The sequence below is a fragment of the Melozone crissalis genome, unplaced genomic scaffold (genome assembly GCF_028551555.1).
Source record: "Melozone crissalis strain CALT ecotype California unplaced genomic scaffold, PUWL_Pcris_2 ptg000038l_1, whole genome shotgun sequence".
Classification (NCBI taxonomy): domain Eukaryota; kingdom Metazoa; phylum Chordata; class Aves; order Passeriformes; family Passerellidae; genus Melozone; species Melozone crissalis.
Window position 1 is genome coordinate 4,717,425 of NW_026535816.1, and position 26,783 is coordinate 4,744,207.

The following is a 26,783-nucleotide window of genomic DNA, read 5'->3' on the forward strand; positions in this document are numbered from 1 at the left end:
CAAAACAAAACAAAAACAAAAACACATATTCTGTAAGGAGGTAACAGGGATCCATCTCCTTTTAGTCAACTGAGTGCATTTAAGATTTAATTTACACACTAAAACTAATTACATGACCTCAGCAAGAATGACCTGAAAAGTTAAAAGATGAAGATGTCCAGAGTGTTTTTTTGTACTTTGACTCATCCAGCCTCAATCTTTCTTGGGGGGAAGGGGGGCTAAACATCTGGTTACGAAAGATAAGAGGGGAAAGGAGATCATCCTGAGCAAAGGAGCAAGCCGGGCTCCGCTCCTCACGCCCGCCTGTGCCCGGGCACACGTATCCTCACGGGAAAGGAAAGGGGGGACAGCCCCAGGGCTCTCAGTGGCGCTGACTGAGGCCTCCAGGAAACCCCCAGGGCTGCTGCTTCGGGCTGCAGGCGCGCCCCGGGACTCGCAGCGGGAAAATAAATAGCTATGGGTTAGCACATGGAACGTCCTATCTGCCTTGGACTGGCCGGTTCCTTACATTCAACAGTAATGTACACCCTTCATTATGCCCAGGAGCCCATCCCGTGGGGGCCCCAGGGGACAAGCCACTGCCACGCTGAGCTGCAGCTGTGGTGGAGAGGGGAAGAGAGAAACGGGCATTGGATCTGCGATTCCTTCAAAATAGTGGTGCAGTACCTAAACAAAATCAGTTGGGAATTCAAGTAAGTAAAACTACATTTGTTAGTAGCAATTTTTAACAGCCCCTAATGGTACCATTATGTTTGCTTGAATGAGACAGAGGTGTAGCTTGTCGCAAACATTGACGAGTACAGCCAAAACGTTTGGCAATGACTGAAAAACTATGTTCTGCTTGTCTCTGTTCTTTGCCCTACCTCAGTCTCATTGAGTTCAACAGGATTGTTTGTCTTATAGAGGTAAGTGAGATTTAGACCTTGAAGGAATAACAAAAATAATATTTCAGAGAAAGGGAATTTGAATTATCACAATATTTACCACACAGTGTCACAATATTTCTCTATATAAAAAGTTAATCTTAGTTTTCATCAAATACTTTAAAAATCAAGTTAACAATGTATTCACAACTATATAATCCCTCTGACAGCTTTTGGTTTTGCTGATATTTGTTCTTTCTAAAATGTTGCTCCTCTTCCCATTGATTTCAGTTGTGGTGGAGATATGGCCCCCGTTCACAGAAGGTATCAAAAACAGACACATTATTAAGAGAAGCTAATTTTTCTTTTCCCCCCAAGACATCAACTGGGAGGAAAACAAAACAAAACAACCCTGTGTTTGAGTCGTGCTGGCCAGAGTTTCCCCAGCAGCACCTTCATGCACAATGCTCACCCTCAACATTCCAACGCTTGAACCCACACGATCGCATCCACCCTCGCTTGCTCAGCTCTCCTGCTCCTCTTGTTCTGTGCACCTGACCTCCAGCACGCACAGCTTTGTAAACAAAATCTGCTGTCTGAGCAAAGCATCTCCACAGACACCAAAATATTGTTAGAGGAGGTCAACGAAGCCATGCTTGTCCACTGGAATTCTGTAGGATATGGATCTCTCATTATGCAGATGCGTGACTGGATGAAGAGAATATAAATGGGAATATTTTCATTTTTATATCACAGACGACTCAGTTGCTGGTTTGCAATGCTGTCAGAAATGGCAAACAGTAGATTTTTCTTCAGCAGGCTGATCATTAGCAAAATCCCTTTGCTATGAATGGTGCTCTTTTGTGAATGGAGGCCTGTAGATTGAACTTATTCCAATAAACCAAAGGCATTACGGTGATAACTAAATATTTTTGGTCTCTCTACAAATTGTCATTATTATGGCAGCACTTTTCTAAGCTGGAATTTCAAACCAAAGGCACTTTCATGCTAGAGTGCAGAAGAGTCACAATTAATTATTTGGTCATGAAATTTAAAAAGGCAGCATTCATTAATACAATTCACTTTTCACGGAGAACCAGGGATCTGTAACCTTTCCTTTTGGTATAGGCATCTCACTGCAATGGGACTGACTTGTACAGACAGCTGGTTCACACCAAGCAGTCAAAGAGCATTTCTGCAGGGAAAAATACGGATATTTTAAAAATGGAACCAATTAAGAAAACAATGTATAAAATTTAATGTGAAGAGGCTAAAAGTTACTTCTAATATAATGCTAAGGCACTGCATATTGTAATGCTTTGGCAGCTCTCAATTAAAAGGTTCCTACAAAAAAGTAACAGTAACAAGATAAGTACTTCCAGCTTACAAAAGAGCTCACAGTTTACAGGCAGCCTGTTGGACTACACACCCCACACTCAACAGTTGAAGGATTAAGGCTTTTAAGAATTAACATATACAGGGTATGGATCATTTACAGAATTGCAAAGAAAAGACAATGGAAGTAGTTTCCCTAACATTACATATGTGAACACCAATAAACATTGTGACTGTTTATACCCTATAGTTATGGCATATGTAGTGTGCCAGATCCTACTAAAAAGAAAAAAAAAAACAAACTGTACCTGGATTTGCAAATTGACTTACATACTTTATATGCCTTAAAGAGTTTGCTTGTTATTAAAAAAAAAATAAAAAATCACCAAACCCACAATTCAAACCCTAAATAAAAGACAACTTTAGAACAAAAACCAAAAAGTAGTTTTTGACTTGTAACACCAAGTGCTTAGAATAAAGGGCTACCGTTAGGCTGTTACAATGCAGTGCTTTTCCTGATGTGATTGTTAGTGTTAAAAATGAGCGTTAAAAGAGACCTTGCCATGGACACGTTCCTCTGTTCACTGCACAGAGTATCAACTGAAAGATCATCAGCCCTAATATCCACAAGCAGGTGACAGCTAGGCATCACAGCAACCATCCAAAGCGTGCACCTCATGCAGCCAGACCAGGCTGAGGGGTTGAAGCAGTCTCCCTTCCCCCGGGTGATGTTGGAGCCCCAGAGCTCCCCAGCCTTAGGGACGGTCCTGCTCTGACCTCACCTAGGCTCCAGTCTAGTCCAGACGTTCCAGCAGTGGGCAATTCTAACAGAATGGACTATGCAGGAATATATAATTTAAAGAAAAGGAATAGAGTTGCTTGTTTGCTGGGCCTGGGAGTGAATTTGATGCTTTTAGACTGTGCATGAGAACTGTGCTGGTTACAGGAACAAATCCCAAGGGGTAGGGAGGAGGGGCCTGCTAAGCCTGACCTTTGAGTCAGGACTGCAGAAAACTCCCCCGAGAACCCTCTTTGCTGATAACTCATCACTGCTCCCTAAGGTGGCTTGTGCTTGGCCAGGCAGCCCTCAGCCGCTCAGACAGATGTTCTGCCTGAGAAGCCTCTGCTGGCCCAGCACCTGCTCAAACCACTCCTGCCTGGGCAGCGAGGGGCAGCAGGAGGAGAGGAGCTGAGCAACACGCCCTGTCCTGAGCGGGAGGGCTGGGGCTGCTGCTCTCACCTGTGCACACCCCAGACAATGCTCACAGGCCTTACAGTGTTAAATATCCCCAGCTGTGCTTCACTTCCTGGAGGCTTCCCTGAATTTGTCAGAAGGATGAACGCTACCACCTGGATGAACGCTTTCCAAGAGGACAGCAGACCCCACGTGGTAGGTGCGTGTTTGTTTCAGATTAGGTCTTTGCCAGACCTGGAGACACAGCTGGGAGAGGTGTAAGAGCACCATGATTAAGAGGAAAAGGAGAAAAAAAATTAAATTCTCCACTTTCCAACCTTCTTTGCCTGATGCTGGTTGTGATTCTCTAGCGTCTCACAGATATTAAAGCTGCTGATCCTTTCAGAGGTGTACACACTCTTCTTTCAAACACATCAGTGTTTTGCTCTCTGTTTTGAGTGACTCGATGCTGTTGCAATGTCAGCTGTTTCCATTCATCTCTTGATTTCAGAGTTGCAAGTTTTTTGCTCACCTTATTAGAAAACATAGTTGTCCATATAAAATATAACCGCACACACAAGACTACATATAATGCAAGTCTAAATCTTCAGTATTTACCTACTTATTGCAAAATGAGCCATCTTTTTCATTAAATAATCAAATTTTCATATTAGTACAATACAACTTTATACTCTTTTAAAATACACTAGATATGTTAAGGGTAAGGGGTGATGTTTTCTTTCTCTGCAATACCTGTTTGAAAGTTTAATGGATTAGAAGATTAGTTTTAGCGTTGAGAAAAAAATACAAAATTTGCCTAATTTTAGGACCTGTCTGTTTCTATCAGGCATTTCTTAAGGCTATATTTTTCATTTGGTTTCAAACAGAAAAATGTTTCATTTTAAAAAATAATTTAGTGAATTACATTCGTCCATATCTTCCACCCTAATTAGTTACAAAGATAATTCTATAAAGATTATTAACTTTGTGTACTCATTTACAGTTATAGCTAAAGATTCGTTTCAATTTCACTTGCATTGTAAAACAAGTATCTCATGTTGGAAAAAAACCCAAAATAAATTCTTATAAATGCTGTCAGTTTTTCCCCATGGCAAATGCTCTGTCATACATTTTTCTATCAGAATTAAAAATAGGCCTCCACAGACAGAGGCATTAGGTTCTTAAATACAGTCTTCCCAAAGAACTGTGGTTTACAAATTTGAAGAACACTTAGTTTTAGAAATAATTTTTACAACTGTACCAGAATTTCACAGCTACAATTATATATGAACACATTAAAAATGACTTCACTAAAACAGGATTTAGAAAAATGTGGGTGAAAGTTGGGCCAGAGGCACTGCCACTTAGTGTTGAGGTTTACAGTCTGTGTTTTGATAAAGAAGTGAAATGAAGTGTATATATAAATAACTGCTCAGTCCTTTACAAGCCTGTAGATGTGATGCTGTGCTCCATGTTCGCTGTTCGACACCTCGAATACACAAGCCATGCAGAGCAGGGTTTCTTGTGTATCCCTGTTTGTTACCACCTGTGTGGGGAAAGGAGAGGCAGACAGAACATCACACACCTGAAAACTGCAGGGCTGTACTGTATTTGCAGGGTGCCCCGTGGCAGGCAGGAATGATGGATCTGATCCCATGTTCTCAGAAGGCTAATTTATTATTTTATGATACTATACTATAGTATAGTATCATAAAATAATAAATACTATAGTATATACTATAGTATAGTATATACTATAGTATATACTGTAGTATAGTATATACTATACTATACTAAAGACTACAGAAAGGATACTTACAGAAGGCTAAAAAGATAATAATGAAAACTCCTGACTCCTTCCAGAGTCGTGACACAGCCTGGCCCTGATTGGCCAAAGAGTGAAAACAACTCACAGCAGAATCCAATGAAACAATCTCCAAACACATTCCATATGAGCAAAACACAGGAGAAGCAAATGAGATAAGAATTGTTTTCATTTCTCTGAGGCTCCTCAGCTTCCCAGGAGAAAAATCCTGGGTGAAGGGATATCTCAGAGAATGCGAGTGCCACAGGTCTGAAGCAAGGAGTGACCCGTGTCACCTCGGTCCTGCCCGAATCCCCTGGCGGCAGCGGCACGTGGCTCTGAGAGCTTGGCTGGGGTGACACCACAGAGCCACGGGGAAAGCAGGCTGGGCCACTGGGTGAAACTGGCTCAAAGGCCACCACGTGGCCCATCCTCTGTGCTTTAGGTCACCTGTGGGGCGTTTGCTGCCTGTTTTCCCTGCCCAAGAACTAATTAATGCCACTAACACCTGCAGCACTGTAACCCAGCCCCGTAAGGATACATCGGATGAACGCAGAGGTTCAAAGTTACTGCCTCAGGCTCTCTGCAAACCCCAGACTTGACTGGAAAAAACAGAAGTAAGCTGAAATTTGTGGAGAATAACAAAGATGTTTGTTCACACTCACAGCCAGCTGAGCCTTTTCATCCTGAGCGTCTTTAGCGCCCAGTTCCAGGAGAATTATTCTGAAGTCAGTGGGACGGTTGCTTTGGTAAGCACCAATGACTAAGGGATTTGGAAACTGGTTCCCAACACTACCAGCTGAGCAAGCCATACAAAGCCTGAGAGTATCTTAGAAGTGGAAAAATAAAACAGGCAGTCCATACCAATAAAATTGTGAAGTTTTCCAAGACGCTGTTCATCATGTATTTCTCTGGTAAATGCTTCAGCTTGTGTATGAAGTTGATCATGTATTCACACATGGGGGAGCGGTTTATCCTGTACACAAACCGGCCATTCTCAAACCTTGCATATTCAGTCTAAAAAACAGAAAAACCATGTAGAATGTGATCATTCAGAGACAGGAAAAAAGTGATGGTAAATCTGTTTTTCTTTTTTTTTTCTTTTTTGTGTAGACAGGAAAAACACAAGAGGCTCAGACACACTCACACGCTGCTTGCTGACTCCCTGCCTTACCTGTGCTATGCCTTGCTAAAAATGCAAGGCATCTTAATTATCAATAATTATAATATCACTACTTGTTCTCTAAACTGCAAAATAACAAACTGAATAGATGAGGATTATGAAGTCCCAAACTCATTAGAAATTAATTAAGAACTGTGATAATTCCAGATTTTATAGGATTTTTGAGGCACCTGACTGCAAAGGGAGCAGCAAAAATAAGCGAATATATTTGCACTTAAGTGTGCACAAATGTCCTGGGTTTCCCTGCACAAGTTTTGTTTGTCATCTCTTTTGGAGCAGCAAGGGGTTTGATTGTTTAATATTGTTTAGGTTTTATTGTTTAATAAACAGGTTTCTCCCACTTTTCTCCAAGGAGGTATTTTTTCCTGCACCAGTTGGGAGGAGGGGCCAAATGAATCTGCTTTCCTAGAGGAGCCCCTTGGGGGGGTTCTCTCCCAAATTTGCCCTGAACCAGGACAACATACAAACATAAATATATTATTGCATGACTTAATAGGCAATTTATGAACCAGAGAAAGATGTAGGACAACATACAAACATAGATACATTATTGCATGACTTAATAGGCAATTTATGAACTAGAGAAAGATGTAGAACTACAGCTGGAAGAAAAGCAGACAGACTTAGACTGTTGAGGGAGGGTAAGGCTGTGACTCTCAGACTTGTGCTGTCCAGCTCACATGGTGGTTTCTGAGGATTTTTGGCTTTCTCTAAGCTTGGAACAATAGAAATTATTAAAACCTTTTTTGTTATGGTCAGAAAACATACTTAGTTTAAGAAGGACATAAACAGTGACCAGGACAGCTGTAAAAGCTCAACCTTCAGCTCTAGGCTAAAATTCCCCCCCAAAACTGTTTTGTACATGACAGATGTGGGTCTGGGGCTTAGCCCTGAGCTGCAACATCACTGTGCAGCAAACCAACCAGAGACTGAACACATCCCACAGGTCTGTGCATGGGAAAGGCAAGGAATGACTAAAGGCACACATCCCATCTCAACACCCACCTCTACTTTTTCTACTACTTGCTTTCCAAAGGAGCAGACTTTGGTGGAGCAGGTGATTGTCATGTTTTCCGAGCTCTCGTACTGACTGGTGACTCCGTAAAACGCCCCTGTATCATCTTGGATGTTGCAGTTTAAGTCAGCCTGTGGGGAAAAAGGTGAAAATTTGATTTTTTATTTGACAGTGTGAATAGCATAAGCTGTCACTAGCTCACCATTCTTTTCAGAAATAACGGGGGGAGCTTAATGGTGGTGACAGTGACAGTGGAAGAAGTCTGTCAGGGAAGTAGCTGCCTAACTGTGGCAGTAAAAACCTTAGGAAATCAGCAATTTACTCAAATTTTAGACAATAAAAGAAGTCCCAGTATTTCTGTGAGCTACAGGTGACATTCTTGCCTGGCAGATGGCTGATGAAATCCCTGGAGCAGAGGAATGATCACCTGAGAGGAGCCTGGCTCCAGAGCCAGCCCCTCCGAAGTGAACCTGCCTTCAGATTCAAATTCAGCCCAGCCACCCCACTGCAGAGAGGCCACAGCTCACTTTCTCTTGTCTTAAAGCAATGAAATCCTCATGGCAGAGGAGACAGCTGGGCAATAGAGGATGTGTCTCTGATAAGGCTCTGCCAGGCCATATGGCACTGGTTCAGCAGGGCACTGGGCTCCAGGGAGAGGCTGACACAAGCCCCAGGTTTTCTGTGTGCCGTGCCCAGCAAACACTGCTGCAAGGCTCTGCTGGCTCCCAGCATTTCCCTGCAGCCTCAGAAACCATCCAGCTGCCTTTGACAGGCAGCATCAGAGGCCAAGGCTCGCAGGATCAAGTGAGGAGCAGCTCTACCTTCAATTATTCATTACCAAAGCCCTGTGCACAGCAGGATTAATTTGGCTACAAAGCAAGCACACAGGTCACCTGCTGAATCCAGCCTCCCTGGGCTGGAGCTGTTCTGCCACTCTGCTCTTTGACACCATAGACCCATTCCTGCTCATTTCAGAGCCCTCCACTTGAAAGCACACTGATTTGGGTAAAGGCAGACCCTAGGGGTGTGCACAGCTGGATTTGTTAATTCAGGCATTAGCTCCACTGACATCTTTGATGCCCAGGGAGAGAGTGGGCAGGGTTTTCCTTTTATGTGGAAACAGCTGATCAGCTACTGCAGCATGACAGCAAAGAATCATCTGAACTGGAAAGTTAGGCCAAGGTGAGCATTTCAGCAGGGAAATGCACTTCTGCAGCTGCTTCACTTGCCAGTCTAGCTCTGCTCGGTTCCATTCCTAATACAGAAATGCAACACATAATACTTGACAGGTACCTTCATGTTTACCCTCAGACTTTTTAAAAACCTTATTTACAGGTGTGCTTACCTGTGCCCCATCCCTGGAAGTGTTCAAGGCCAGAGGGAATGAGGCTTTGAGTAACCAGGTCTGGTGGAAGGTGTCAGATTTAGGTGATCTCTAAGGTTCCTTATGACCAAACCATTCCATGATTCTAGTGTGGAGCACTCACCACAGTTCAGGTCATTTGTAACTGCTACTTAATTTTTAACTTGGCAACAACTCATTAATCCTCCTTAGTGTCTGCAATCCTCATTTGTGGTGCGGCCTTGTGAGGCAATATTCTGATAACAGCACACACTGAGCTAGCCTGTGGTACACAGAAGACAAGGTCTAGGATTACATGGGGCTGGCTCAGTGAATGAACCAGTGGAGCAGCCTCCTGAGGTTTGCACACAGTGACACAAGCAGCCCCACAGTCAGGTATTTTGTACAGGAGGAAGAAATCCTATCGCTGTTCCACCTTGCTCCTCGCTCCTGCCTCGTGCCAGGCCAGCAGTTAATGTTTAATGTGCACCTAAAGCAGGGCTGCCACAGGGAGCTGAGAGGAACTTGTCACATTTACCATAGCAAATTAGCAATTTGCCATCACAGCTGGCCTGCAATCAAAGCATGGCAAACATCTCAACGTGGAGAAGTGCAGCAGCCACCGCTGCTCCGCCGGAATTCCTGAGGGAGAGGGACTGCTCCTGAAACAGTTGCACTGCTGCAATTATCATTATTATCATCATCATCATCATTATCATCATCATCATTATTGTTATTAATAATAATAATCATAGCAGCAGTAGTAGTAGAAGTAATCTCTTAGAATGCAATTATTCCTGCTGCTACAATTGCAGTTTTACTAGCAATGCCTTTTCTTTCTTCTCAGATATGAGCAAAATATTTGAGAAATCATAACTAAACCACCCCTCACAGTTGTCAAAAACCAACTGCACAGACCTCGCATTTCAAGCTGCAGTAGCAAATGTTTACAGCTAAAAAAGGATAACATTTTATCTGCTGCCTTCTTTTGATTTTGAAGCCTGCTGAAAAAAACGCCGAATTGTTCTATTTACATGCTGACATTTAACCTGGGGAAGTAACACATGTGGCCATCTGCCACCCTGTTGTTCACTCCCACAGCTCCCCCAGCCCTTGCTGAGATCACTGGGAGTTCTGTGCACACAGCACATCCAGGCTGGGGCCTGATGTTGCAGTGAGGAACGCCTGAAGCTCCCACTCAGTTGTCATGATTTACTCCATTGTCATGTTGCAGTGAGGAACACTTGAAGCTCTCACTCATTTGTCACGATTCACCCTTATGCAATCACAACATGGTTGCCAAAGTCCCATGATGATGATCATATAGATGAGAATTACCTTTATTTACTTGTTTGCTCTAGGATTTATTTTTTTTTCAGTCTAGCACACACTAAAGGTGTTTTCAAGGAAGGAAAGAATTCTCTTTGTAAACAGTTTTCATATTAATCTAATTGCTGAGATTGCTGAGACCTGAACACTCTTCAAAACAGTCTAATACCAGCATTAAAAAATCATAGGAGTTGGCAAGAAAATGCTTTTAAATGAAGGCTTCACCAAAGCCTCTTTTAGTACTATAACAACTTTAAGGACTTAAGAATATTACTATGGCTTAAATAGCAAGGGATTTGTCTAAACATATACATCTGAAAGCTAAATTGTATTTTTCAAACTGATGAAATTAAAATAAATTTTTTGCTGTATTTTTTCCCTTCTCCAAAAGGTTATGAGCACCCATGTGGCTGTGAGATTTGCAGATGTGAGAACAAGGTGATGTGTAATAAATGAATGCCCTGGTATTCAGCTTTAGCTCCTAACTGCAGCAGTGATTCCAGGCCTCGTGTCTACATTTTAAAAGGGATGTTGGAAAATTGGAAAGCGTTCAGCAAAGAGCTACAAGAATGATTTCAGGTCTGGAAAACATCCTTTGTAGTGAATGACTAATGAAACTCCATCTACTTACTTTTTCCAAGGGAAGTTTTTCCACAACCTTGTCATAGCCTACAAGTTGCTACATGGGGAATAGCCTTCTCCGAGATTAAATCTTGCAGAAAAGAGCATTAAAAGGCAGAAAGCTAAAGCCAAGCAAAAGCAAAATGAGAAACAAGGCAAGGGCTGATAACCCTGATGGCCACGGAATGCTGGAATGATTCTGAGATGAGGAGAAATCGCCTTGGGGTCTTTTGTCTTTTGACAGGGATGCTCTGGTTTGAGTAGCTTGGTACTGTCCAAAGGCAAACATTACTTAGAGAGGTTCACTGCCTGAGCCACCTGTGGCAGGTAGGGCTACACAAATATAATAACAAAATTGAAATACAGAAGTTTATCTTATTAGTCTTCTCCTTATAATTTCCTGTTTCAATGATCCTTGTGAAAAAGGTGACAACAGCCAAGCCTCTGGAGTGCTGTGACTTCAAATATATTGGTGTGAGTTCAAACACTATGGCATGTCAAACATTATGGGATGATCACATTAATGAGCAGGAGTCCATTTACTCATTGAGTTTTAAAGATCAATACAGTTTAGGGAGGAGAAAGCCCAAAACCACAAATGGAATTTCTAATTTTTTTTTTCCCTTTCAAGAGTAAAACTCTAATTCAGATTTATTTCTGGGCACGGAGTTTTATATGAATACACTTGGAGGTGGAAGAGGCACTCAGATTTCTGGCAGCCTATCTCCAGTGCAAGAGCATGATTAATTCATTAATAAAGCACAGCTTGTCAATGGGTAGCACTGGAAATATTGCATATTAAGAGCACCAAGTGTTCAACACACTGAATGGAGAAGTCTCTGCCAGTGTGCTGGAAACTGCACCCAAAGAGAGATGGCTGCAACCAAAATAAAGAGTAAAACTCAATTTAAAATAAATTAAAAAACCCCATTCCTTTCCCCAGAGCTCTCAGGCTCTGTGCTACAGGCAGAGTGCTTGTGGAATAATAACAGCTTTGGCTAACAAAAAAGCAACTCCAGCAAAACTTGCTGAGAAGAGCCTAACTCCATCCTGCCGAGGAGAAGGAAAGCAGCACCTACTGGAAAGTGGGAGCTGGGGAGGGCCAGGGCAGTTTGCAGTGGCACTCAGCACTCACATGGGGCACATTAATAAGGGCACTAATTACAGCACCTAGGGCTGAGCAGCTGCTCCGAGCGGGCAGGTGGGTGACCCAGCACCCTCCTCCTCCCCAGAGCTCCACCAAAGAGCAGCCATTCCAAACTGTGAAGCAATTTTTTCCAGAGGGAGCATCTGGGCCGTTGGCACGCTGCTGTGCAGCTCAGGAATGGTGTCCAGGGCTGGGTTTGTGAGGGACAAACCGAGCTGCTCTGACCCTGCCCCTTGTCCAGGGCTGGGTTTGTGAGGGACAAACCGAGCTGCTCTGACCCTGCCCCTTGTCCAGGGCTGGGTTTGTGAGGGACAAACCGAGCTGCTCTGACCCTGCCCCTTGTCCAGGGCTGGGTTTGAGATGGACAAACCGAGCTGCTCGGACCCTGCCCCTTGTCCAGGGCTGGGTTTGTGAGGGACAAACCGAGCTGCTCTGACCCTGCCCCTCCACTGCCACCCTGCTCAGGGTCCTCCTCCCTGTGCCAGGGCTGCTTTCTTCCATATCTCGTTTGTTTTGCATGCATTTGCATGCTGGCCCTGGAGCCATTCTTGTTCCAGGCCCCAGTTGTGAGTGCAGATCATTTGGCAGTCATGCTGTGTGTGTGTGTGTGTGTGGAGGGAAGTCCCAGATTCTGGATTATGCAATATAAATTACAAGCAAGAAAGGAAAGAAAAGAAGAGAGAAAGAAAGGAAAGAAAAGAAGAGAGAAAGAAAAGGAAAGCAAGAAAAAGAAAGAAGGAAAGAGAGAGAGAGAGAGAGAGAGAGGAAGGAAGGAAGGGAGAGAGAAAGGGAGAAAAGAAAGAAAAAAAGGGAAAGAATGAAAGAAGAAAAGAAAAGAAAAGAAAAGAAAAGAAAAGAAAAGAAAAGAAAAGAAAAGAAAAAGAGAGAGAGAAAGAGAGAAAGAGAGAAAGAGAGAAAGAGAGAAAAGAAAGAGAAAAAGAGAAAGAACGAAAGAAGAAAAGAGAAGAAAAGAGAAGAAAAGAGAAGAAAAGAGAAGAAAAGAGAAGAAAAGAGAAGAAAAGAGAAGAACCCCAATTGTGTGTGTGAATGAAGGGCACAAAGAATCTCTGCACCTTTTAAGACGGCTGGAGGCACATGGGGATAAATTCAGAGGGGGTGGGAGGAGACCACAGGCACAAGCCATTTCTGAACACTGATTACATGGGTAAATTGTTTGTTCCAGTGTATCACAAAGAGAAGGAGCATTATTTTTCATGCCACAGCTGTTTTGAATAAGAATAGGAATAAACTTAACTATCCTCCTCATGTTACTTACCACTAATTATGGCATATATTTACATCTATAAAACAGTGAAATTTTGGGAGACATAATTTAATGCCCCTTTATTGTGTAGATTCCTTTATTTCCATCCCACATTTGAATTTCAAAAATGTTTAGGACTTCAAAGCATCTTTAAAAGCTTGCCCTAATTATAATATGCATTACTTTCTAAAACTCCTAGTTTGCATTGCAGATTCCTGCAAATAGAGGCATTCATTTTAAACATCAATTAATATCATCCACACATCTTCAGATGAGTTTGGGTCTTGGTTTCAGAGTTGCAGTGAGCTCTGGCTAAGCTTTCCTCAGTTAGAAGAATAGTTCAAGCTACTGCAAACACAAAATTAAGTCAGTGGATCAGATCCATAGAAAGCCTGACAGGCCAACATTAATTTATATCAGTTGTTTTTTTCCTATGTCACCAATGAGAGAACAACCATTCTCCTTTCAGACACATTTGCTTCCCAAACCTGTCCCTGTAGCTGCAGAAATCAGAGTTCAGGCTGGCACAGAGCATTTGGCAGAGTGAGAGACACAAAATCCCAGCACTTTATTGCAAGGTGTGCTTACACCAGCACTGAGGATCCCTGTGGAGGCAGGCACGTGGGTTACATGGAAAAGTCATGCAAAATTTGCCTCAAAATTTGCACTTGGGGTTGAGGCAAAACAAAGTTACAGCAGCAGAATTTCGTCTAGGAGGCCTAAGTGTATTGCTTACAATTAGAGAATTTAGGGATAGTAGTGAGCAATCAGTGGGGCTAGCACTAGATATGAACGTGGATAGAACCAATAAAAAAACCAGCACAGGCACCCTGTGCTGACTGGGCTTTTAGACAGGCTGACAGGAACTTTAAAGAGCAGAAAACTCAGGCTATTCCCAAGTCACAAAAGCAGTTTAAATACAAACTGACCACCAGGAACCTTGACCACACTCAGATTAAGGTTAGATGCCACAAATCATTCCTGGTTGTTTTGCACAGATTGGGCTTAGTCCCATGAGGTGAGAGAAGCAGGATTGTGCAATTAACCTGCACCCAGGGAAGGGTTTCCTCCACAGATACTCTTCAGCCTTGTCTGAATTCTGCATCAGTGTTCTAGGACAGCTTTTACATTTGTTCAGCCACCTTAATTTTTGTTTTAATTCTACAACCCAGTAATCTCCAGTCTCATACCCCTGTCACACAAACTTCCTGCGCCACACCATCAGGACATTGCTCCTTATTTACAGCACGCCAAGTGAAACTCCCTCATTAGTGTAAAACTCTGTCTCTGTGGCAATTCTCCTGAACTCTGGGGTCCCCAGGGGCTCTCTGGGATAAAGCAGAGGAACAAAGTCACTGCATTCCAGGCGCAAGGCAAGGGCCAGGGCATTGCACTGCAGGTTGTTTGAGGTGGTGTAGGAGGAGGAGTCTCTTCCTTTTGTACCTCCTGCACTGCTATGTAGGAAGAGGCCCAAAAGTGTGACATCCAGATGTGTCACCAGGACCAGGGCCAGGAGTTCATCCATTCCCAGCATCAGGCTGTGTTTCCCATGAGATACAATCTGCACTAACCAATAAAGCTCTGCACAGCAAAGCAAACTTTGCTTTGTACTCCATCCCAGTGCTGCCTGGGTAGGTCAAATCCACAACTGGCAGATGTCTTCTTGCAGGATCTCAGACCTTTCCCTCCCACCTTTTTTGCAGTCAAACCTTATTACTGAAATCAGGACAGCAGGGAAAGCTGTGCTGGTGAGCAGCCTGAAGCAGAACTAAAGGGGAAAGAGCCAGAGGAGTTTTGTTTCCAGCTACCAGAGCTCAGCTGCTTTCTGCCTTAGTCATCCTCAGCACAAGTACTCATCTGTGGTCTTCCTGTTTCCCATATTCTCATTCCACAGCACGAATAATGTCTAACAAAACACCCCTTGTGCTGCCTCCAGTGGCATGCTGACTCCCCTTAAATCCATTTGCAGGGTCACCATTCCTCCTGGCACCCAATCCTCACCTTCACTTTCAACCTTCTCACTCTCCAGCTTCCCTTCTCTGGTTTGCTTTGACTTCTTTCACTCAGACCCTGCTTTTTGTTCACTGACTCTCCTCAGAGTGCTTTCACACCTGTAATAATGTGCCCAACCAAAATTCACCTTCCTCTTTTGCCCACCCAAACAAGGGGTGCCACGATCACCTGGGATGCAGCAGCTTACAGTGCTGAGCAAATGATTGATGGCTACATGGGAATGAGGGAGGGAGACAGCACAAAGGATGGGAAATGGGAAATAAATGGTGAGACAGACTATTGGGACTAGGCAATAACCACACACCATGAACTGAAGCAGGGAGGAGCTGAACTTACAGAGGAGGAGGAGTAGCAGATGATGAGAGAGGTGATACTAATTCAGAACCAGATACTTAATTCAGCCAAAATTAATCTCTCTCCATACGAATATATTTGAGATCACTTATAGGGTCAAAAACCACTGTCAGCAACCTGTGCCAGCTTTTTCCTGGTAATATTATGACTGGTTAAAAGAGTTTTTTAACACTCCCCATAAAAAAGGGAACAGCATCCTTTTTTTCCTGAAGAAACGCCCTGTTGGGGTGAGAGTAATAAAGGACAGTGAGCTGACAGCTTAGGATCTAATTCTCATGACTAGCTATCTTCTGGCTTTCCTGGACATATTCCTACACATGTTTAGGACTGGGGGCCACTGGTGTGAAGTTTTTCCTAGAAGAGCATTCCTTGTGACTCTTGCAACACTCAAACACCACCCCAGGCACCTTCTCTGCCTCACTCACTTGATGAGAGAGAAAATGCACTGGTTTATTTTAAGATCATGGCTCAGGAAAGTGTTCTCACCACATTTTTAATGTATAACTCAGAAGGATGTTAGCACTGTATGGTTTTTAATCTCTAAGTTAATACAGCACAAAATTGTGTTAAAAGGCCATTGTGTTGGAAGGCACGGTGAGGTTAGGAAATGTTGGATTGAAGCTGCCTGCACATCCTGGCTGCTGAACTGTGTCATGTCACAGGCTTCAGCCACACAGCTGAACATCCTCACAACCTTTCTTTGTCTCTGCTGTTCCCTGTGCTGCTTCCCGAGCTCCTCAGGACCCGTGCTGAGCGCAGAATTGCCCATTCCACAGGGGTTTATTTCACGGCATCACCTCGAGGCCTCAAGGCAGCCTGAGTCTGATGTGTCAGTGAGCACCTGGGGAGAAGGGGGGTGCCAGCCCCCCAGATGTGTCACAGATGTGGGGCTGGGACAGGAGTGTTCAAGGGGAGCACTGCTGGCAGCAGACAGAGCAGAGAAGGCTGGCACTGGGATTTCCAAAGTCAGGAGAGCACCACAGACCCCAATGATCCCAAAAAGGTCTCTACTGGCTTTAGGTACACCTTGGAGCATTCAGTGTGCCTGAAAATCAATTTCCACGTGGAGAAAAAGCAGAACATACAATTCCTCAGTTACCATATCATAAATCTCTGCTGCATCCACATCTAGTATAAAGTCTGAGGCTTATCATCCTCTGTGGGAAATGAGAACAGGCATGTGAAGTGACATTCATTTTTGCCAGTGTGCTCTGCAAATATTTATTACACAGAGTGGATTGGTGAGATGATGGCCTCAGCTCAAGCCAAATTTCTCAAGGAAATGTATTTAGTGGTCACAGACCCTTAACTCCCAGCTCTGCTCCACTGCAGGCAGATTTCTCCTGCTGTTATGTTTGTCCTTTTCTCACCTCCCAGAAACTTTCTTTGTTGTACTTCATGCCTGTGTTTCCTTATCCCAAATGCTCCCTCTTCCCACTGCCTCCCTCTTTTTGACCCCACATTCTCACCTGCCTGTTCCAGACCACTGGTACCACTGTGTTTCAGCTCCCTCTGCTCTGTTCTTTGCTCTTTCTGGCCTCTTTGCTCAGCCAGCCCTCAAACACTTGGTCTACAGCTCACAGGCCCAGTTTTAAGCCCTGTGAATTTCTCAATGGGTTTCTTCTGCAGTCCAACACAGCTTCTGCTCAGTGGCTTAGTCCTTCTACATCCAGATTTGAGTAAAAAAAAGAGTTTCCCTCATTCCAGTTTCCACTCCTAAATCTGGTGCCACAGAAGCTCTTGGAAAGATATGAAGTCCGGGGCATTTATGAGGTGTAGAGTATTTCAAATCCCATAGATAAGCTCAAGGAAATCTGATTGTAAGCAGTGGTTCCAGATCAACCTCTTCTGGTTTCAGCCTCAACCTGTCCACCCTGTAATTAAACCCTAAATACGCCCCTTTTAGTGAAGTTCTAAAAGAAAAAATGTAAATGCTTAGATGCTAACTGCTGCTAGGAAAATGAGCATGCCACAAAAAATACCCCAACAAATTAGTGAGCATAAAAAGCTTTAGTATAAGCATGAGGCTCAGCCTGCAGATTTGCTGATCCTTTTGGATGAACCTTTTAGTAGTTCAGTGGTGGACTTGGCTGATGGTTGAACTCAATGATCTGGGACCTTTTCCAGCCTAAATGATTTTATTATTTTATGGTTATGTCGCTAACACGATAATTTGCAAATACAATAAGAAAAACCTGGCTTATCAATGAAATTCACCACTACTAGATCAATGTGCAGCATCCCAGCCCTCCATTCCACTTATTCTTTCACCCTTGCTCTGAACATGACAAGCTATGGAGCAGAATCCTGTGGCTGACCAACAAAAAGGCAAGGAGAAAGCAGATGTGCTTCAAGAAAGCAGCCCTGAGAGCCTGCCAGGCTCAGAGCTGCCTCAGCTTGGATGTCTGTGCACAAGCAGGGGCTGAGGGCAGGGCTGACCCTCACACCCTGCACCTGGCAGCAGCTGCACCTCGGCAATCCCCAAAGCAGCCTCCATTCCCTGCCTTTCCCTGGACCACTAGATGGCAGTTCCCATCTCCAAACGGGCTCTGGGTACCTGCTGGCTGCTGCCCAGCAGTGCAGGGCCAGGCACAGCTGGGGCACATCTGCCCTGGCTGCTGGAGCTGCCAGCTCTGTGCCAGGGAAGGGAAAACAGCTCTGCATGGTAACAGAGGGGGAAACACCTCCCACAGCCCTGCTGGGCAGCAGGGTCCTTCCCTCCACGCCTTATGTGAAAAACGTGTATTTTATGATTGGCTTTTGGCAAATATTGAAATGAATGTTATATGTGTCGTGTTAGGAAGTAATGCTGTATTAAGGCTCTTAAGTAGTGTGTTAAATATAGTTTTAGGTTATAAAAAATGTTAAAATAGAAACTGTGCTATGGAAGATACTTTTTTTAAAGAAAGGACTTGCAGTGAGGTAGCAGCCACAGGACACCTGAACCTTTCAGAGAAAAAGAATTTATTGCTCCATAATCAGAGGAAATTAACTTCTTCCTGCCTCGAAGATGCTGTCAGGATTCAGAGGAAGAAGCTGACACTGCCCAGACAGGATCCTCTGTTTGAATGGAATTTATGCATCGTGTATGAAGTGTATGAATATGCAACAGGCTGCTGCTTTTAAGGATTAATCCTCTGTTAACCTGGGGCCTTTTTTGGGCTTATTGTTCTCAGAAAAGGTACCTGGACCATCCATAACTCTTTGTCTCTATTGTCTCATATTGTCCTAATCCAAATTGTCCAAATTATTATTACCCTAATTGTATTACTATTTTTATAACCATTTTATTACTATTAAACTTTTCAAAACAAGCGCTTGGCGTTTTTCCCGGCGGACTCACCCAGAACTTGACGAGGAAGAAAGCGTTCTGCGGCCCCTTCCCAAAGAGCTCCTTCAGGCCGCCCTTCTTCTCGGGGAATTTGTCGTAGATCTGGCGGATGTCCACCGACTCCAGCAAGGGGTCGCTGTAAGAATGGTTGGCGTGTCCGATGTGCACGAAGAGGTGTTTGTTGTACTGCAGGGGAGAAACAGGGAAATCAGCCAGAGGAACAGAGCAGGGCTGTGCTCCCATGGACTGCATCACTCCCTCCTGGCACTGGGATTTTCTGCAGCATGGTTCCCAGGAACAGCTTCACTGATTGTGGCACACACCCTTGTGAACAAGGGTCAACATCAAATAAAAACCCCTGTGTCCCCACGGCAAGCCCCAAAGCCTCTGCAAGGGGGTCATTTACACTGCAAGGCCCAGCGGCAGCACGGTGATAAAGAGCCCTTCACTGAGCATAAAAAGATGAATTGCTCAGGAGGAAAGTTTATTTTTGCTCCTTTGAACAGCGAGTTTTAATGGCCTGTGTCCTCAGAGCCTGAAGTTCTGCTGGTGCCACAGAGCCCGCTCCTGCACATTGCAAACCTCTATCTGCAGCACAACTCAGCTAAAAAGAGATGGAGGGCATTTCCTTTTGACTGCAGGATGACAAGAAGGCCAGTTTCTCTGCACTGCTGTGTTGTAATCATACTGCTGTTATTATATTCCTAAAGTCCATACCTTCTGGGTGACTTTCTCACATGCAGCTCTTCTCAGCAGTGCCATTCCTTGGGACTTCATCAGGGCTTCTCCAGGGCTCTCAACCCACCCCCTTTTATCCTAGTAACCTTCACGAGCCACAGCTGCTGCCCAACTAAGGACTTTGCAGCTGTGGCTCATTTAAAATAACTAGAACTGGGGCAAGGCCACTTATACAGTACATAGATTTTACAGGAACTCCTACTATACTACTATACTGCTGTTCCTACAGACATTGTCCTCCTGTATTTCAACCCATGTAATATTCAAGAGCCCAACTTTTCCCCCTTCCCTCGGGAGCCAGCTCTGTAGAGGACCATCCCTGCCAAAACACATTCGGCCTCAATTTCCCATTTCTTAACTTCATCCCATCACACCTCACTATAACCACAGCAATCACCTTGGCAGTGCCTCTCCTGCCTGGGGGACACCCTTGGCCCAGTGAAGTCCACCCCAAAGGAGCCCAACATGATCTTTTAGGGGCTGCCATTCCCCCAAGAGAACATTTCAGCCCCCGAAACGAAGCTGGAAGGATGAACACCAGGAAAGACCCTCCAGCAGTCAGTCAGCACCTCCCAGGGTCACCAGAGCAGAGTAAGGGAGCTCCAGAGTGGCAGGATTAAACACTGGGGGCTTTCCCCACGCAGATCACAAAACATTTCGCTAACTCAGTTAAGGGAAAGCTGACATGCAGTCAATGAACACTAGAGAACCCTGTCACACTGAACAGATGCTGTACATAAGGGGCAATTCCCAAAAGCTAGGCACAAATAAAATATTTAAAGCCTCAAAGCAAACCTCATTTAAGCTATTTTGTTTACAATGTACCTGCTGAATGAACAAATTGAAGTGACAAATCTAAATGAATTGGGCAACCACTCAGAGCCTTCCTTCGGTGTGAGCAAAGTCTTCCCTAGCAGATGTCCAAAACTCTGGGGAAAAGGAAATGGACTGGCTGGATTTCTGCACTTAGGAAATGAAATTGAAATCTATTAAAAAATCATCTAGCACAGTGAAATCTGAATTTAGAACCAGAGAACACTCATCTGGGTATGGGGCCAAAAACGAGATACAGCCTGTGTTTTCTCGCAGGGTTGTATTTCTTTCTAAATTCTGTAGAAGGAAAAAGGAAAACATAACATCTCATTAAGGCATTTCCACAAGCAAAAAAAACTGGGGATTGTTTCCTCTCAGTCTTCTCTGCTGGAGTTGTTCCAGGTTGTATAAATAACCACATTTTAATGGAAACAGAATCGAGGGCTCAGATTCTCCTGTAAATTGTCCTCCTCCCCAAAAGGGTGTCTCTCTCCCAGCTTAAAGACGGCTGGGGAGGCAAGGGGGAAGGGAGAGCTGCATTTTACAGTTTGGCCACTGGAAACTCCCAAGACAATTCACACACTGTGCCTTATTCTGCAAGCCAGGCAAATATACAAATTGCTCAGGATCCAAACTTCAGTAAAAGCAAACGCATTTATAGGGGCATGGAGCATGAAGTCTTAATACCCTTTAAATATAAAAGCAGAGTTGGAGGCAGCTGCAAAGCTGCCACAGTTGTCTGCAGAGCTCGCCAAAGCACCAGATGCTGCTGCAGCAAAATTTCTGAGCGGGTACAGTAGGACAGATGGTATGACATCACCTGACAACATTCTTAGGACAGAAATGTTTATTTTGATATTGCAATGTGTGATTATTTTCTCCTTATGTTGCTGCAATTCCTATGCTAAGTACAATCATTACTAAGCTAATTAGACACGGCATATTTCTGCAAACTAACAAATGATAATGCAGTACTGGAGCAGGGTAAATGGGTACTGAAATGATCCCTATCGCTTTTAGACAAACACGACAGCAACTGAGGCATGGATAAAGGCAAAGGAGCAAAGTTTTCTGCCTATATTTTTGCGCCCATTAGTGTCTGAAAAGCTTAAAAACATCCTCATTATATTGATAATTCACTGTTGGTTTAGACTGAGTATTCCAGAGTCATTGAAGTACATTAGTTGCTGAGGAATTTACTCACACCGAAGCATTTAAAGGATTTGCATCTGGCATAGGGGCAATAATGTGCTTTAGATGCCATAAACCAGCACAAGTCAAATCCTGTAGTTTCTAAGTACACAAGAATAGGAAGAACATTTCCAGCTCTGCCTCCTGTGTCTGCATTACACGACATGCCCTGGAGATGGCCGCCTCTTAAAGCTGAGCTCCTTCCCTTAGAAAAATTCCAACCATCCAAAGAATGCAGTAAAGCCATGAAATATGACTGTTGTCAAATAATACCACGAGAAAAATTATAATCCACTTAGGAATTTAAAAGAACCAAGACAAATTGCCAATGGCAGGGGATGCAAGCATTTAAGCTGGTGCAGAACAAAGACGAACCACCTACACCTGCTCTATCAGCCAGCACGTGTAACTTGCAAAAGCTCCTCACCAGTTTTGCCCTTATATCCTGGCACAAGCACACAGATCAGCACATGGAGGAGTGAATGGCTCCCCATGCACAGGGTGATGTAGATGCTGAGCAGGGAGGAAGGCAGGGGGCAGCTGTTTCTGTGGGGATGACCTTGCTCATGGGCACAGCAGCTGAGTGCAAGGGTGCTTCAACGCTCCCAAATCCCACTGGCACACCTGCCCTAGCAATCACTGTGCTCCTGGGGGAGCCAGGCACTGGGGTATCATCAGTCTGTGTGCAGCCCTAACCCAAACCCTGCCCAGCCTCGGCTCTGCTGCCGTATCTCATAAATCTGAAACGCTTTAATTTCCTGCTGATGTAAGAAAATCACTCGGTCTGCCAACAAGTTTTCTTGTTTCTACCAAAACACACTAGTAACTGAATATTTAATTCCTGCTGCTGTTGTCCTCCACTGAAGCAGATTGGGAGTTATAAACATGACATTTTAATGCTCTAACTGGAGTCTGTACCAAGTCCTGTTGTTAAGGTTTTTAACACATTCCTGTGAAATGTTAACTGAACTTTCTGTGATGTATGCTACCACACAGCTGCATGGGCAACCTGGTTTTTCATGGACCTCCCTGCATTCAGACTCCTGCCTGGATCTGCTCAGGGATTGAATCAGAAATGTGAAGTAAAAGGGGGGTTTGGGTGACTTTATGGTTGCAGAAGCGGAGAGGTAGGTGATGAGGGAAGGCAGTTCCCTGACACCTCAAGGTTGCCCAGCACTTCCCAGTGTGAAACTAGGACTGCCTGCTTGGGCAAGGTGCTTACACAACGTTTCCATCAGCTTTTCTGCAACAGGGAAGATGCATCTTTCAGCTCTGGCCTGCCTGATTTCAGACCCTGCAGCCCCAGTTCCAGAAGTGCTGAGTGCTCAGATGGGAAAATTATGCCTGACTATAGGAAGCTCTCAATAATGTTAAGTATTCTGCAAAATCAAGCTCATGACAAATCAAAGGGGACCCTCAAAATCAGTGGCCCATTCATTCTTTTGCACCTGAACTTCTTGGTTTGTCAATTGTGAGTAATAATGCTCCTTCATCCAAAAAGACTGCACTAGCACATCTGTGAAATGCAAATGGAGGGAATTATTAATTCCATTTGGAAGGGAGGTTAGACAGTGCACAGCGAGCAGGGCACGGGGCCACGCATTTCAACAGCAGAAGAAAACAAACTACTGAATAGTTGCTTATCAGAGAAGGGCCATCTACATCTCCCCTGAATGCAGCAGAGGAACAAATGAGCACGTGAGCATGTCATTATCTGCTCTCTGCAGAGCAGGGGATATTGCCCAGTTTTGGGGTGGGTGCAGGGGAAGCTGTAGGACGAGCTGGGGACATGCAGGGCAGAGGCACAGGCAGCTGCAAAGCCCTTGGGGCGAGCCAGCACAGCTGCTGGGGGCAGGCAGAGTGGGGGATTCACAGCCACAGCCCACCCCACGTGTCCCCTGCAGTTCCAGCTTTGCTGGGAGATCTCCCTGGCAAGGAGGAGAGGCCCATGGAGGCAGCAGGGAGAGCACAGCCGGGTTTCCAGCTGAGGGCTGGCTTTGGGGATGAATGCTCCCAGCACCCCTGACCCCATCCTGGCCCCAGGACCCTCCTTGGAGAGCCCATGTCCTGCCCCAGCCGGGCTGGGGAGGCTGCCCTGGCATTCCAACAGGCATCCACAGGGTGCCCCAGGAATCCTGCAGGATGGGAAATCTCCTGCCATGCCACAGCTTCACAACTGTGCCATGTGTCAACACTGGGCCTCTTCAAAGGGCTTTCCTGGGACTTCTGGCTATGGAGACCCAAAAATGAGCATTTCACAGAGATGAACACTTGCATCCCACGGCCAACGAGCAGCTCTCCAGCACGGCAAAATAAATGAGCCTTGTGCTCAGCAAAACTTTCTGATTCCAGATTAAAATGACCTCCAATGCAGAGTCTGCAGCTCTGAGACATTCATCCTAATGTGGGTTTGCTTTCTTGTCCTTTCACATCACAAAGACACTAAACCAAGGACTTCCTTGTGACTGAAATGCTGCACTGCTTTTTCTACTGTTCACAGGGAGAACAGAAAGGATAAACAATCCTTGCAACAATGGATATTGTTCAAGGATGGAGGGCTTCTTTTGAAAAGATCTCATTTATTTTTCATCACTTAGGTGGTTTGATTAACTTTGGTGAGTTTTACTGCATTTGGCTAATGATGGCAGGCTGTTTTTATGGCCCTTGAGCAATTGCTTTCCCTTTCTGGTTCTCAGGCACAATTCTCCCCGGGCTCACAAAGTCTTTTTACAACAACAATAAAACCTGAATTAAAACATAAAGAATGTTTTATTTCTTCACCACTTTTTAAAATACATTTCGAAATTTGGACCTAACACAATCTGACAGTTTGGATGGGTGGACTAATACTGAAGATGTCCATCAGCCATGTTCTATATAGCTCTATATAGATATTTTAAATGTAAAGCTGTCTGAAGTGCTCACAATTTAAATAAATGTGACAGCAAGAGCAAGAAGCCTCAAAAAAGAAGAAAGAGTTTTTTTTTACTGGGTGGTGATAGGGCTTTTTCTCTGACTGAAAATCAAGCTTGAGTATGTGTGTATATATGTAAATATATATAAAGACTTTGAATTATTTTCATTTCAGTTATAGCCTTTGAATTTTATATCTGCTTGTGTAGCAGTCAGTTGCTTAGATCCTCTCTAACTTGCCTGCATGCTCAGTTTATATTTGTTAGGAAACATGGGATTGCTAGGTTTGAGCATTTGTCCTGAACTTTCACAGAACCATTGGAATAAAAATGGAAAGCCCCCATTAAGTAAAACCTGTCTTGGAAGCAACAGATGGGCACAAAAACTGCTCCATCTGCTGAGAACAGAGTTATACAGGGCAGGGAATAATCAAAGGTGGCTGAAATGCTGCTGCTTGGGCCTGCAAGGGAAACTCCTATGCACCATTTAGGAATTGTACTTAAGCACAAAATGCCACAAGAACAAAATACAGCTTGACATTTGTAAACTGCATTGATTTTCATGGAAAAGGTGGAGCAATTTTACCCATCCTCACTGCAGAGTCAGTGTTCCAATACTTTGCCATCTTGTGTTCCCCAGACTATCTTCTGCCATGCAGAGTTACAGTGAGGGCTCCTTATTGTTTCTTTTCTATATTTTTCCCTTTTGTAAATGGAACAATTTTGTGTCTAAACAAGGAAAAAGATCAACAGATCAACAGCTGTCCACAAGTGAGAGGACTCCATGGAGCTAATTTCCAACCCTTCAGAATGCCCAATCTAAACTAACCTCTGAAAGTGCCCGGCATTGAGCTTTTTAAAAAGCTTTTAAACAGCATTTGGCATTGGAAGAGCCACAGAAACGCTGCAGGCCCCACTCCCACCAGGAATTATTCCCTGTGGTTGGACCTTCGTGCCCATGCACAGCCCCACTGCAGGCTGTGGGAGCCACCACAGCTGACAAACCCAAATTTCTCATTTCTGGCCAGGAATAGGGACTTCAAGGGGTCTGCCAGGATCAAGTCCTGATCCCAATAAACCAAATAAAGTGAACAATAAAAGTTCAATAAACTTCCAGGCTACAGTTTGAGGTGGAATTGGTCTATTTGCCTCTAGCACTATGAGGCTTTCTGGCCTGATTTTGGGTTGGGGGAGAGAGGGAGGAAGGGTCACCTTTGTTTAATGGAATGTTGGAAGCACACTTGATGAAGATGCTAATTTATGTAATTTTCTGTGAGAAGTCAGCAATGCAATGAATCTCTAAGTGTCCTTTTTCAGAAGATAGAGGAGAACTCCCTCACATGTCTCCTGTAGCAGCACACAAACACATTCATTTCTGAGGCCAGCAGAGGCACAAAGGAGATGCTGCAATCACAGCACATGCCTGCAGGACTTCATGAGCCCAATGTGGAAACACACTCAGGTCACCTGCCTCGCTGATTCCATGTGAAAAGTAATAAACCCCCATTTTTCCCCTGCTGTGCAAACTGTACCTGCAGTAAAACAGCCCCACAAAGAAAGATGGGCAAAGCTGCAGGAGGAATTCACATTTCTGCAGTGGCACCACAGGAGGCTGGGGCTGCTCTCACCTCCAAGGAGAGCTCTTGGTGCTTGCTGGAGAGCTCTGAGCACTGGAGACAGGGCAGGCTGGCAGCAGCAGAGCTGCCCTCTCCAGCAAACACCCTGGGAGCTGCCCACACTGCCCTGGGGGCTCTTCCCAATGCCCTCTCAATGCCAAATAACCACATTTACTGAATTCAGTGTAAGGAACCCTTCTCCTGTTTCTGACTGCCCTTTCCCAGGCAGTGATGCTGACTCAGTGCCACAGGGGCTCACCCATTGGTGCTCATGGATGCTGCAGGCTGTCCCCATGCAGAGCCCTGCCCCACCTGCATGAGCTAAACTGGGAATTGGCTTTGCCTAGAGTCTCATTTTTACAGTGTTACAGCACACAAGTAACTGCTTTTTCTAAAACAAGTCTGGGGAGTTTGATGCTCCTGCTTGTCCTGGAAACCCTCCTGCATAAATGCATTTGAAGGGTGGGTTTCTCAGCAGGCTTCTTGCAAGCTGGGACAAGACCCACTGGGCCTCTGCACCCTCAGGAATTTCAAATAATATCAGTTTGCTCCAAAGAAGGCTTCACAGTGCTTGTGGGGCCATCGTGGGTAACCATGCTTCTGTTCACACCTCCACTGTCTCAGCTGCCCAGCCCTGTTTGCTCCCTCTGACACAAACACCCCACCACATCAGCACAGGAGCTTTGTATATGGATTTATGTTATAGAAACCTCCAGAAAAGGGATAACTCTGTGGCAA

General features: G+C 44.5%; 1 protein-coding gene across 1 annotated transcript in view; it reads right to left on the reverse strand.

Moving 5' to 3' along the window:
- Window positions 1-213: 213 nt before the first annotated feature.
- The window catches only part of TEAD1 (TEA domain transcription factor 1), a 32,443-nt gene continuing 5,873 nt past the window's right edge, over window positions 214-26,783 (reverse strand). The window contains exons 6-9 of the mRNA XM_054283733.1: window positions 18,788-18,961; window positions 7,365-7,505; window positions 6,041-6,193; window positions 214-4,918 (exon numbers count right to left, since the gene is read on the reverse strand). Of these exons, the coding sequence (XP_054139708.1) occupies window positions 4,805-4,918; window positions 6,041-6,193; window positions 7,365-7,505; window positions 18,788-18,961 (582 nt within the window). The 3' untranslated portion in view covers window positions 214-4,804. The remainder of the gene's footprint in view (window positions 4,919-6,040; window positions 6,194-7,364; window positions 7,506-18,787; window positions 18,962-26,783) is intronic.